Below are 13,214 nucleotides of genomic sequence, written 5' to 3'. Positions count from 1 at the left end.
AGCTGCCTTAGATGAGGCTATTGCCTTGTCTCTAGGAACAGGGAGGTTGCTCTCCAATAGTAAGGGTTAGGGGGCTGCTTTTACCAGGCTGAGTGTACAGAGGATTATAGGTATTCAAGATTCCCACACTCATCACTATTCCAGGTCTCAGAGTTCTACTCCTTCTTTATTAGGATACATATATTGATATAGAGATCTGTAACTGTTGTGAATGCAGTTTCCATGCAGCTCTGCAACCTTACAATTAGAATCTGGGTCTGATATTCAGCAGTCTGCCTTATGACTGGAGGAGATGAGGGTCTTCTTAATCCAATGTGTTAGGGTGGATAACAGGTTGTGCATTCCCATTAGACACACAAACCTAGATTACAGATCCAGTTTAGGGCAATCTTAGAGCCTGCCCTAACAACCACTCAGGCTGAAAGGGATCTCAGAATCCACACTGAGTTGGAAGCCAAACTCATCTATTTCCACACCCCAAATGTCAACTTACTTAAAGAGGAGAATAAATGCATGTTTAGGCACATCTTCCTTACTTCAAAATATGCCACAATATAAATGACATCCCAGGAGGAATTAGGTGCCCCTCCTTTACCCCAAACCAGACACCCAGGAACTCACAAATATGGGGAATCCTCGGGCTTTGGTTTTCAAATACAGTTAGTCCATGAGGTTAAGAAATATTTCTCATTATTATGATGAAGAAGTGCATCTTAGTCATTTTAGAAATTAGATTGTCATCTGGCTCACCTTAAATCTGGCACCTTAAATTCTCAGAGCAGAGCTTTAACCCACACATTGCTTGCTCTCTTGACCCACAATTGTGTGAATAAATGAACAAATAAATGAATTAGGTAGTAAATAAAATATTAGAACCAAGAGATAGAGTTAGCTCCACTGAGAAAACAGAAGCTGGATAATATATCAGAATCAAAGAGACACAATATTATAGAGTAAACAGAGTGTGTTTTCCCAGGGTATAAGGTCCACACAGAGTGTGGTGATAGTCTGTTGTCAAATGATCCTCAGAATCATGAGGATCATGAGGAAACTATGTGGATTGGTACAGGCTATATGCCCAAGGAGTCTGGTCTTTGTCAGGCAGGAGACAGGGTCCAGAAAAGGTTCTGTGAAATCTGAAGCTTACACAGTTTTGAAGGCTTTCTTTTAAAATAACACAAAATCAATCATGAAAGTGAATATTTATTTAGAATTATAAGATAATGTATAACAAGCATTAAAATCATGACAACTACAATAAGCAAAAATTCCAAACAAATCATATATATATATATATATATATATATATATATATGTATGCAGAAACACCACTTATGTAGCTGTACAATCTGAAGTATGGTGAAGTGGACATCCAAGGTGAAAGATATAATAGTTTTATGGAAAATCAAAACATCAAACTTCTGCAACTTTTACATAAACACGTGGCCATGTGAACACATAACTAAAGCCCAAGAGTGACAGCTGTCTCACTCTGAAAAATGCAGACAGGTTCATGTAGAGCCTTTAGCATTTATTTTTACATCAAGCTTTTAAAATAAAATAGCTCTCTTAATATTTATTCTCACTAAAGTCTTGTTTCAAGTTAGAATAAACAGTTCATTGGCTTCAGGCTTTAACTTTCAATTGTGTATTTTTAAACACATTGGGATAATTGTCATATTTTGCCAAATAGAGACCTTTTCTGTGACCCATTTCCAAATTCACAGATTTTGGTCCATCTACTCTTTCTAGTAGTGTGGAATGATTTACCAGTTGGAATTTATATTATTGAAAGCAACTGGAAATACTGCATGAATAGGCCAGATGATAAAAATTGCTTGGTTTGAAACAAGTGACTACATATTTGGAGATACAAGACTCAGAACAAAGTGCTTGCATTTTCTACAGTTTATATCAAACCAGATGGGCTCTTAAGCAGTCAGTCTGGACTCATACATCTAGAGTAGCCAGACCATGAATACAATGATTCTAGCTGCCTTCCACGTGTGGTCAGAAGGCTATATTAAGATACAGCCAACGTTAGTTATGAAGACAGCCGAAAGCCTGTCTGTTTTAAGAAACCATTCAGCTATTGAATAATAGACACTCCCATACATGGAATTTCAGGGAAGTGTAGAATGGACAATCCTGTTCAAGGCTGCCAAAATTATTTTCTGCATGCTGAGATGTTATTCACACACACAAAGACTGCATGCTGGTAATTCATTTACTTTATTTTTGAATTCCACATTGTTTTCTTGCAAAAGCAATTGTAGTTAGTTATAATATATAGCAAAGCATCTCTATCTTTGGTTCTATATCTCAGAGATATTTTTTTCCAAAAATAAATAAGCATGGCAAGAAAAATAATTCAGCTATCTTAAGAGAAAACCTAATATTTTATAAAAATTAAGCAAAAATATATAATTGATGCTTTTTAACTTTTTTCTAATTATCTTGCTTAATATCTAATACCAGTGCAACTTTAATATTAAAATGATTGTGCACACTGTATTTAACTATACAGCATAGACACAAAAATGTCAAAAAACAAAATAGCACTTTCCCTTATAAATCATTTAGGAATTATGCATTCTAAAAATGTATGGGAAAGTAGAACTGCTGAAATATGTTAATAATTTGACTTTGAAGAAGCACAGGAAAAGGAAATGAAGATGTAGCAATAGTCATAGATCCTAGAGATTGCAAAGAAAAAGTGAACTCATCACCCAAAGTCTCCCATTTCTGGAAAATATTTATATGTTAGAATCATTCAGAGATTTTTTTTTAAACTAGCATCTATGGAAGTTCCCTGTTACGGTTTGGACTCTCAGAAGATTTAATGAGCTTCATTTGTTAATGGTTTCCGTCTCTTTTCGAATATGATTTTTGCATCAAATAATTCTCTTTCCCTGTATCCTAGAGATGGCCCTTTTAGATACTTTGCTTCCGCTGCCTTGTAATCTAATCCATCAACAGCGGAAATTGAACAAATGATTGCTTCCGGCAGAAGAACTTCCAGGATAAATTTAATTTTATCATCTCTTATCAGAGTCAGCATTTTTTCATCTATTTGTTTGTAGATTTCTTGTAAATATTTCACCACCTCATCCAACTGATCTTCATCCTCAAAGTATGTTTCAATACAGGGTGTGAACCTATTTGCATTCAAAAATGATTTCAGCCACCTGGACCCTTTCGTGCCTTTTAAAATGGCTAAAAGATGGCTCTCTGTTCCCTTTGCATTCACAATGAAGTCCACTAGGTTCTTGTTGGCTCGGTCCCGAGCAGACTTCATTCGGTCTGGAAGAATTTTCTGGAAGGACATTTTCTTGGTCTGGGAAGTCACAACCATTGATTCCACAGGATTTTCATTTTGCAGCTTTGGAAATAAGTTCCTGAAGGTATCCTGTTTGATTACTTTCCTAAGTGGATAACTAATGTCAGCAGCATAATACTCAAGGAAAGAGCCTGCAAAAGAACCACAACCTAGTCTAACTCTGTAGTCACAAATCAGCGAGATGCACCAGTCAATACTTTCACTGTAGTCCTCCCTGGCTTTATCCACTAGTGCTTGTTTCTCTTTACAGTCAAATTTCTTTAATCTTCTAAAAGGCACTCTAATGCCTCTCTTTTCAGGATTCATATTTGCCTCAACAAAAAGCACACTTGCTTTTCTCTCTTTTCGCCTGATGCTTTTTACCACTGCTGGCCAAAATGGATATTTTTGATATTTAAACCAGACTATCATTCCTGTTTCAAATGAACGTGGCTCATAATGAAAAATGAAACGTGGAAGTTCTTCATCCTCCTCACTGTCATCTAATATGGAAGCATCAATAGAATTTAGATGAACTGACTTGTCAGAAGCTTGAAGTTCTTCCCCAAGTTCCTCAAAATCCAGTGTCTGAAGATTTCTTTCATTATTCACAAGGAGTGAATAATCCATGGCATGGTTAGAGGCACTAAAGGAAACCTGGTGTTCCCATGAAGAAGGCCTAGGGGATGCCACAGCACCCATCTCTGATTCCACAGTAGGTTGATTCTGGCTGGTATCTGAGCATGGATTGGAGGGACCCTCTCCAGGATCTTCACTATTCTCTGAGAAGGTAGAGCATTCAGAGGGAATAGCCGGGGCCTCTGGGCAGATGTCCTGTGCCTCCTCTTTCAAAGCTTTGGGCACAGTGAAGCTATCTGATGGTAAAGTTGGAGTGAACTTTTCATCTTTAACATATTCCTCTTTAATTGTGGAATGCAAAGGCATAATTGTTGAGATGTCAATCTTTTTCTTGCTCTCCTTTTCATCCTCATCTTCTGAAAGTGAAGGGAAAGTGTGGCGCCAGCTGAAGTTTTGTGATGACTTTGTTTCCATTTCCCTTGGAATAGTATCAGTGACTGCATGCACCCGTGATTTATCATCATACAGGGAATCATCACTCTCTGAAGATACTAACAGGGATGTTGAATTTTCATTTCCCTCAAGACACTTTGGTAAGTCTCCTTCGTGCTTCCGATACTTTTTACGAGGGGGTGAGTCAGAAAGCTTTTGTGGTACATTTTGAGACAGTGTCGTGGTCTCTCCCTCATCTGAACTGCTTGCTTGAATCAGATTTGTTCTCTCATTCAGAATATCCAGTGCCATTTTTAGTGACCTTGCATAGGCTGTTTCCTCTCTAGGTGGGTCACTGGCCTCTGACTGTGCTGCTAGTGAGGAGGCAATAGCTTCAACTTGAGATTTAGTGAGGATCTTTGTTCCTGTGCTTTCCACTTTAATTGTTTCATCTAGTGAGAGTATCTGAACTTCTAGGGAAAATGTCTCTTTTCTCTTACTGTTTGATGAAGCCTCAGATCTGGACAAAACTTTTGCTGGCCACAATTGGTCTTGCCAATTGCATAAGACATACTTGGCATCCATTATGATTTAGATTTGTGTGCCAAGAGTTTACTAGCAGAGATTGAGGTGTCTGGCTATTCTTGTCACTGCTAAGGAAGCTCCTACCACAAACAATACTGTTAGCAATGCCCCTTTTAAAACTACAAAGAATTACAAAGGGTTTACAGCTTGTGTGGCCTGTTCTCCTCCAGCTGAATTTCCCAAGGATGCTTGAACACGTTGTTTGAATGGGACAATATGGAAGATACTGAAATAACGAAAAGGAAGAGAAGAGAAGTATCAGCAAATAAATTTATTTTGCCAAAGTAGGTGAGCAACTGCAAATAGAGAAGAGACAGAAGAAAGGACAATGCTCAGTGGGGCATCAGACGGAGGAGAAAAATGCAGAATAATATAAGGTGTGGGATGAGAATTGGAAAAGTGTTTTTATAATATCTCAAACTAAAGAACTTACCCTCATTATTGCACATGATTATTAAAGAGTGACTGTATGTGCATGATGGCAGAGGTGGTGTGTCAGGAACTCTATGTTATTAGATATTTTCAGACTTCTGTGCCCCTAATGTTATACCTGGGGCAGTGGGACTCTGAACTTAGCGTGCATCAGAATCATCTGGAGGATTGTTAAAACTAGATTTCTATGCCCTATCCTGAGAATTTTATTCAGAAGGTCTAGACAGAATCCAATGTTTTGCACTTCTAATAAGTTATCAAATGATGCTGAGGCTACTTGTCTAAGAACTCTTTGGAAGCACTGTTGTAGCTGAACACACAGCTTTATAATTTTTAAGCTATAAATGCTTCCTTGTCTACCCAAAGCAGGCAGACAAAGATAATAGGGTCTCTGTCTCTTGAACCCAGACCACAACACAATGACCTTGTTAATAGCATGAGCTTAGAAGGTAAAGATTTAGAATGGCTACCAGGTTCACATATTGGATAGGATAATTATCAAGGATCTCTTGAGAGTCAAGTGGTTGGATAGGACCTCAGGTAGAAATCTGAATAGTCTCTTGCATGAATTCTTCATAGTGGTTTAACACATGAGATTCTTTCCCCAAAGTAGAAGCTATTACTTTTAATTACAAAACATTATGGCTATAGAACAGGGAGCAAAATGAATTACACCTCAAATTCTCAACCTAACATGATTTTAATATGAAATGTAGTTTTTAATTTAAAAATGCTAAAGCTGCAGAGAAAGAAACAAAATAAATTATACCCCAAGTTCTCAACATATTTTTAATGTGAAATATTTTGTGAAATGAAAAGAGCCTTACCCAATGTCATGTGGATCAGGAAGAGTCTGGCCCTGTGATCCGTCTGTCTTGATTCTCACTCCAAAAGGAGACAGGCTGTCCAAAAGGAGACACGGAATCAAACAAATTAAATGGGCAAGGCATAAAGAAACTTCTCTACCAAAACTTTACAGGCATGTCATTCTGAAACACAGGAATGAAATGAAATCTCATCTGTGATGTAGATATTTACTGTCCTCCTTGGTTTTATTATTTTAAATTCTCTCTGTGTGATATAGTTATGATATCTGGTTCATGCTTAAATCATCTTTCCCAGGAAAAGTGTGAGGTTAGGACAAGAAAGGGAAGTAACAATTGCCTTGTGTCTACTATGAGCCCGACTATAGATTTTGTTTGAATCCTCAAATCAATCACCGTGTGAATTTTTCATCCTTTACACACAATTTTTTTCAACAGAATTTTATTCACACTCTACATGCTGTTTCACAGTCCACTAATACAAAATATGTTTCATTGCTTTATTGGCCTACTTCATAAAAATGGTTGCCTGGAGAAAATTTAGGAAACCTGTCAAGCGCCACCTTGTGACCAGAAGCAGAACTGCAGCCTCCGCAGGCGCTACACACAGAGCCTCAATCACTATCAGATTTTTCTTATTTATGAGAAGGGTGGGAACTACATTTAGCCAGCCAGGAGCCTTTCCAGGCTTCTAGAACTTTCTAAGTTCAAGGGGTTTATTGTGTAGGATAGGAGGATTAAAATGTCTTCAACTATAATGTTTCTGGTTATAAAACATGCAGAAGCTTATTAAAATTGAAAAGATGCAAAAGGATATATGTAAAACTAAGTACAACTCTCTATATAAATAATCACTCTGAATATTTTCTATCTTTCCAGAGTTTTTTACATGTATAGATAAATGCATATCATTTCAAAACAACATCAGATCTCAATTAAGAGCATAGTTTGAACATCATCCTACATAAGTATTTTCCACATGATTTATGAATTACTTTAAATGAGGTTTTTCCTACATTTATAACATTTTATCTCAATATTTTTCCTGATGACGTAAAACACGTAAATGAGTAAGTATATATCAATATTTTAAATATTTTAAAAATAGAGAGCAGTAAAGCTAGTCCTGTCTCTCCAACTACACAAATAAACAATCCTGTTAATAGTGTGGCAGATATGTTTTCCCAGATTTGGTTGCATGAATTATATAGTAGCATATATATGTTTTACTAACACACATATTTATTTTTAAGTGAGATAATATGACAAATGCTATGCTACAATTTGCTTTTTTCACTTTATTTCTCAGACATTTCAAATCTCTACATGTAAAGGATTATGTTTTTATTTTCCAGATACATAGGTATTCCACTTATGAATGCACCTTGCCATATAATATTTTTAAAATTGCTAGTAGAAATAAGCCAAATCCTCTCTCTGTCTCACTCTTAAACTTAAAAGATATAGAAAAGTGGTTATTGCTGACCATGGCCATACCTGTGGTCTGAAAGAATGAGGTGCAAGGAGGACACAGGCAGGGTGTAGCCAACACAGCAAACAGGCTACGCGCTTATCAGGTCCAGGAAAATTTCCACTATCGGCAAAAGACTGGGGTGGGGGGGTATGTCTGCATGTCTGTGTGTGTCTATGAATGCTTATGTGTTTGAAGCAAATTGGATATGCTGTTTCAGCTTCATTTTTCTTTCATGATTATAAAATTAATCATGGGGAAATCTACTCTAAAGATGGTGATATAGGCTAAGAAATAATATTAAAATAGTAACTTGACCATCCAGAAATGCTAACATGGGAGCTTATTTTCTCCCAGATTTTTAAAAAAATCACACATATATACATGCATATATGTGTGCAAGTGTCTTCACTCAAATACATACTTGTTCCCCTTTCCATGCTCATGTACAGGTGACACATACATAGTCTATGTGTCAATCAAATTATAGAAGTATTTCCCTCCATGCTGCCATATGTTTTTATCCATCATTTTCTGTGTAAATTAATAAATGCTTAAAAATTCAAACAGTAACAGAATGTCTAGCAATATAAACATCGAATGCCAAGTCAATAAATTAGCATGAACGCCCGTGCTGCACTGAGGTCTTAATATAGAGGCTGTAATCTGATCACCCCTTCTCCCACTGTGGACTTTTAAAGCACTGGGAGATACAAAAATTCCAAAGGATTAATTCTTTCAAAATGCCAGCAATTATCTCAAAACTACACACTTTTCCCACCACTCTAAGACCACTGTCCCTATTTTTCTCATCTTCATTCTAGGGTCCTGAGAAATCCCTATAAAATAACTAGCTTTAAGACAGCCATTACCTGGAAGCTTCTTGTCAGCTGCAGCCTGGTGAAATGCAGCTCCTCCCCCAAGAGTGGTCAGGCGCAGCTCACTCCCAAGCTTCTCAGAGAATGCTCCGCCCCCTCCCTGTGATGAAGACAGACGGTCCTTCCCTGAATTAAGGGAGGGAGAATTGCCCAGTTAAACTGCTTAAGTGTTAAAGGGTAGAAATATTCCTTTTTAAAGAACTTGAAAGTGAATTGGCAACAAGTGTCCGTTTAGTTTCCCTTAGGGTGGTGATGTCTTGAAAAAAAGAGGTTGCAAATCACTTTATTAAAAAAAAACTAATTTAAACTATTTTATCATATTTTTTCCTTGCCTTCTCTGCACCTTACCTTGGTAGGTAAATTTAAAACCCAGCTGGTCATGCTTCATTAAAATAGTTCACTAAGGATCTTAACTGGGATTGCACTGAAACTGCACATCATTTTAGGGAAAATGACTTCTTTATAATTTTTTTTTTCTGTTTCCAGGCCATGGTATGTCTCTCCTTTTATTCAGTCCTTCTCTTAAATGCTTCAGAAATTTCCAGAGACGTCTTCATGAACACGGATATTTCTGATCAGAGGATGAAAATCACTCATTAGGCAGGAAAGCACCCATTTCATACACCCTCATCAATAAATGGCAATTCCTTCTTCTTATATTTTATTGGTATTTTTCACTCACACAATTCAATGTGGGGGAAATTAACTTTCAAAAATTCACATGTATTTGCTTTTATGTCTGAAATATATCTTGCACATTTTGTTAGTTAAAATTCTCCTGTGTTAAATTAAAATTTAGATTTCTGATTTAATTTAGAAATTCAATTTAAAATATTGCTAGTGATAATTTTGGAAATGAAGATATTTGGGAATGAAGTGTTTTATTTGGTCTCTATTATATAATATGTAATATATATATTTATATATAAATATTTATATATAAATTTATTTTTATATATCTTATTTATATATAAATGTATTTATTTTATATATAAACTTATTTATATATAAAATAAACATATATATGTAAAAATTTTTATTATAGCAGAAGAAGTAAACTAATACATTGGTCAAAGAGAATTACTATCTGCTCCTGATTAATTCAGAACCCAGTTCAACATCTAGAAATACACATGCTTAACAAATGTTTGCTGTATTGACAGCATTCAGTGTATAATCCAGTTTGAAATCCAGAATGGGAGATGTAAAGAGACACAAGATATTATGGGTTGTGAAGACTTCAGTTCTAGGGTCCTCCCAAACTTAGGATGATGTTGGGCATCCTTCTGCCAGAGCAGCCAAAGCCTTAGTTTTCAGTGGCTGATGTCTACTTTATTCTTTTTTTTTTTGGTTTAGAAAACACCTTTATTAGTCTTGATTCGGTATCTATGGAAACGACTCTATATTAGCACTCAAAATACATAATCTTTTCTTTTGTTACAGGTGTACAATATAGTGGTTCACAATTTTTAAAGGTTATACTCCTATTTATAGTTATTATGAAATATTGGCTATATTCCCTGTGTTGTACAATATATCCTTGTAGCTTATTTTATACATAGTAGTTTGAACCTCATAAGCCCCTACCCTTATATTGTCCCTCCCCTCTTCCCTCTCTCCACTGGTAAGCGTTACTTTGTTCTCTGTATCTGTGAGTCTGCTTCATTTTTGTTATAGTCACTAGTTTGTGATATTTTTCAGATCCCACATACGTGATATTATGCTAAGTGTCTTTCAGTAGCATAATACCCTCCAAGTCCATCCATGTTACTGCAAATGGGAAAATTTCATTCTTTTTTATGGCTGAGTAGTATTCCACTGTATATACATACGGCATCTTCCTTATCTATTCATCTGTTATGGACACTTAGGTTGCACCCATATCTTAGCAATTGTAAATAATGCTGCTACGAACATTGGAGTTCATGTATCTTTTCAAATTAGTGCTTTTGTGTTTTTTTCGGATATATATGCAGGACTGGAATTGCTGGGTCATATGGTACTTCTATTTTTAGTTTTTTTTGAGAAACCGCCAGACTGTTTTCCACAGTGGCTGCACCAGTTTATATTCCCACCAACAGTATACAAGGGTTCTCTTTTCTCCACATCCTCGTCAACATTTGTTATTTGTGTTCTTTCTGATGATAGTGATTATGATGGGTGTGAGGTGATATCTCATTGTGATAATTTGAGGAATGGAGATATTTGGGAATGAAGTGTTTTTTTGGCCTCTGTATTATATACTATGTAATGTATATGAATATATATTTATATATAAATTTTATTTTTATATGTGTTTTAAATGTATTTATACAGAAAATAAAAAAAAAACATATATATATATATATGTAAAATTTTAAAATCCACCTTTAGGTAAGCATTAATATTGGAATAATACATACTAATAAACTAATGAATATAATCTCTAGGCCAGTATATTATTGAGGGCTCTAATAATTACAGTATGTAATGTTTTGTGCTATAAACAACCTCTAAATCTCAGAGGCTCAGCCCCAAAAGAGTTTATAATGCTGATGTCAAATTTCAATGGAGGTCATCAAACGGCCGGAGAGGGAGAGGATTCTCCGTTCTAAGCAGTCATTAAGAGACTCAAACTTCCTCCATCCTATGGCTCTACCATCTTCTTTGGCCTTGAAGTCCTCCACAGTTTTTGCACCTGGCTAACAATCTTATGAAGAGGGTCATTGGAGAATCCTGTGGAAGGTTTCAGGGCCAGGTCTGGCAAACATCGCTCACTGCTGGTCACAGTCAACTAGCTAAAACTGTTATAGAGGCTGGGGAAGGTAGTCTCCCCATGGCCCAGAAGGAAAATGAAACAGAATTTGGTGAACACGTAGCATTCTCTCTGCCACAGAAAGTTTTCCCTTTTGGTCTTTCATAGACTTCTGTTATTTGTTTACTTTTTTTTTTTAACAACCATGTATCATATTTATAATGACTGGGGCAGAAACTTTTATTTGCCCACCCTAAATTCACTCTTTGCATTCTTCCTCATTAACAGAACCCCAGTTGCATTCCGGGTGGCAGTGTAAACTCTTAAAATATTTCTTTTCCCAGACTCCCTAACAAAGAGCCATGGCCATGTGCTGGAAGTTCTTGCCAAAGAATATAAACAGAAATAGTTGTGAAGATTCTAGAGAAGGTACCTCCAAAGGGGGTAAACAGTCCTCTTGGGCTTTACTTTTTTTTTCATTTTCCCTCTTTATCTTACTTCCCCCCTAGAATTTGACCATGACAGAATTTGGACAGCCATTCTGGACCAAGAAGTGACTTAGAAAATGGATGTAACTCATTAGGGATGAAAGATCCTGAACCTCTGAATAATGGGTCCACCCCATTCCAATCACTTTAACCCAGTGGAACAATAGGTTCTAGCTTACCTAGGTCACTGTGTTTTCCAGTCTCTCTTTCTAGTTGTAGAAAAAAAAGTTGATCTTATATACAATCACCAACAAAAATAATTTTCTTATTATAGAATTAATCTTTTCAAAGCTTTCAAAGTATTATTACATAATTTAAAGAGGATTATCAGGCTAGTGTAAATATGGATTTATTTAAATGAAGAGATATATTCAATTATATATTTTATAACATAATATTTCTTTCTGTCTTCTTATTTCACATGTTTGGGAAAAACCAAATGCACATAAAATATGGTCATTACATTAAAATTATACTTTGCTGTGTTTATTTTGTCTATTTTCTATATTGCACATAAATCAGGAAATACTACACCACCACATCATTTTCCAAACAAAATGCAAAGTAAAAGATTAATTCCTTGGACAACATTTTATATTTCATTGCTCTGTAGAAGGAGGGGGAGAGGAATGATATCCAATAATAATTAATGCTAATACTACTACTACTATTATCTTAATGAAGATAGATAATAATTATAGATATAATAATATCTAATACCTATAAAGTTTTCCATATGCCAGGCACTGTTCCCAGCACTTGGCCTATTATTTCATTTAATAACCAGATGGCTATTTCATGTAGGAGAGTCCCATACCCAACTCATTCTGCATAACAAGAGTAATATTATTAATAATAATGACAAAGATGATAGAAACCAAAAGTGTTTTCTTACCATGTTCCAGGCACTCTGCCAAGTGCTCTGTATACACCATCTCCCTCGATTCTCACAAAATCTTGTTAGGTGGGTATTCTGAATATTACCACTTTGTAGATGAGGCATTAGAGAGGTTAATTAACTTTTACGAGGATATCTAGAGACTACTGGGCATATGGGATTTGAATCCGGTACTTTGACTCCAGAGTCCATGCTTTTAATCATTAAAACACACTGAACCTACCTCATCACAAATGAAAAATGCTCTAAAAATGTGGGCTGGATGAAGGGTGAATTAATTAATGAATTTGAAATAGTTATGTACTGGGAGTCACTGCAACTTAAAAGAGAATCCTGTATCTAATTTAACATAAATTAGTCTTTTATAACATAATTATGGGAGTGAGTGACATCCCATCACTTTTGCCAAATTCTATTGATTGGAAGCAAGTCACAGGTTCTGGCCATACCTAAGGGGAGGGAACTACACAAGGGAGTGGGTCACCTAGGGTGTGTCTACCACAATATTGTATGATTACATTTATGTGACATTTTCAAAAAGAGCAAAGTATAGTGACATGATCAGTGGCTGCTA

At 35.9% G+C, this 13,214-nt stretch overlaps 1 protein-coding gene across 12 annotated transcripts in view; it reads right to left on the bottom strand.

The window, feature by feature from the left end:
• The window catches only part of PWWP3B (PWWP domain containing 3B), a 96,556-nt gene that overhangs the window by 65,973 nt on the left and 17,369 nt on the right, over positions 1-13,214 (bottom strand). For 8 of the 12 annotated variants that reach the window (XM_059911264.1, XM_059911263.1, XM_059911262.1 and 5 more), the window contains 3 exons: positions 8,515-8,646; positions 6,175-6,249; positions 2,615-5,141 (listed from right to left, as the gene is read on the bottom strand). In XM_059911264.1, the coding sequence (XP_059767247.1) occupies positions 2,840-4,915 (2,076 nt within the window). In that variant the 5' untranslated portion in view covers positions 4,916-5,141; positions 6,175-6,249; positions 8,515-8,646 and the 3' untranslated portion in view covers positions 2,615-2,839. Of the gene's footprint in view, positions 1-2,614; positions 5,142-6,174; positions 6,250-8,514; positions 8,647-13,214 lie in introns of those variants that run through there. The other 4 variants (XR_009500247.1, XR_009500245.1, XR_009500246.1 and 1 more) reach the window with 2 other exon arrangements.

The sequence above is a fragment of the Balaenoptera ricei genome, chromosome X (assembly GCF_028023285.1).
Source record: "Balaenoptera ricei isolate mBalRic1 chromosome X, mBalRic1.hap2, whole genome shotgun sequence".
NCBI lineage: Eukaryota > Metazoa > Chordata > Mammalia > Artiodactyla > Balaenopteridae > Balaenoptera > Balaenoptera ricei.
Note: the sequence above shows the minus strand (reverse complement) of the source record. Positions and strands in the feature narration are given on the sequence as shown.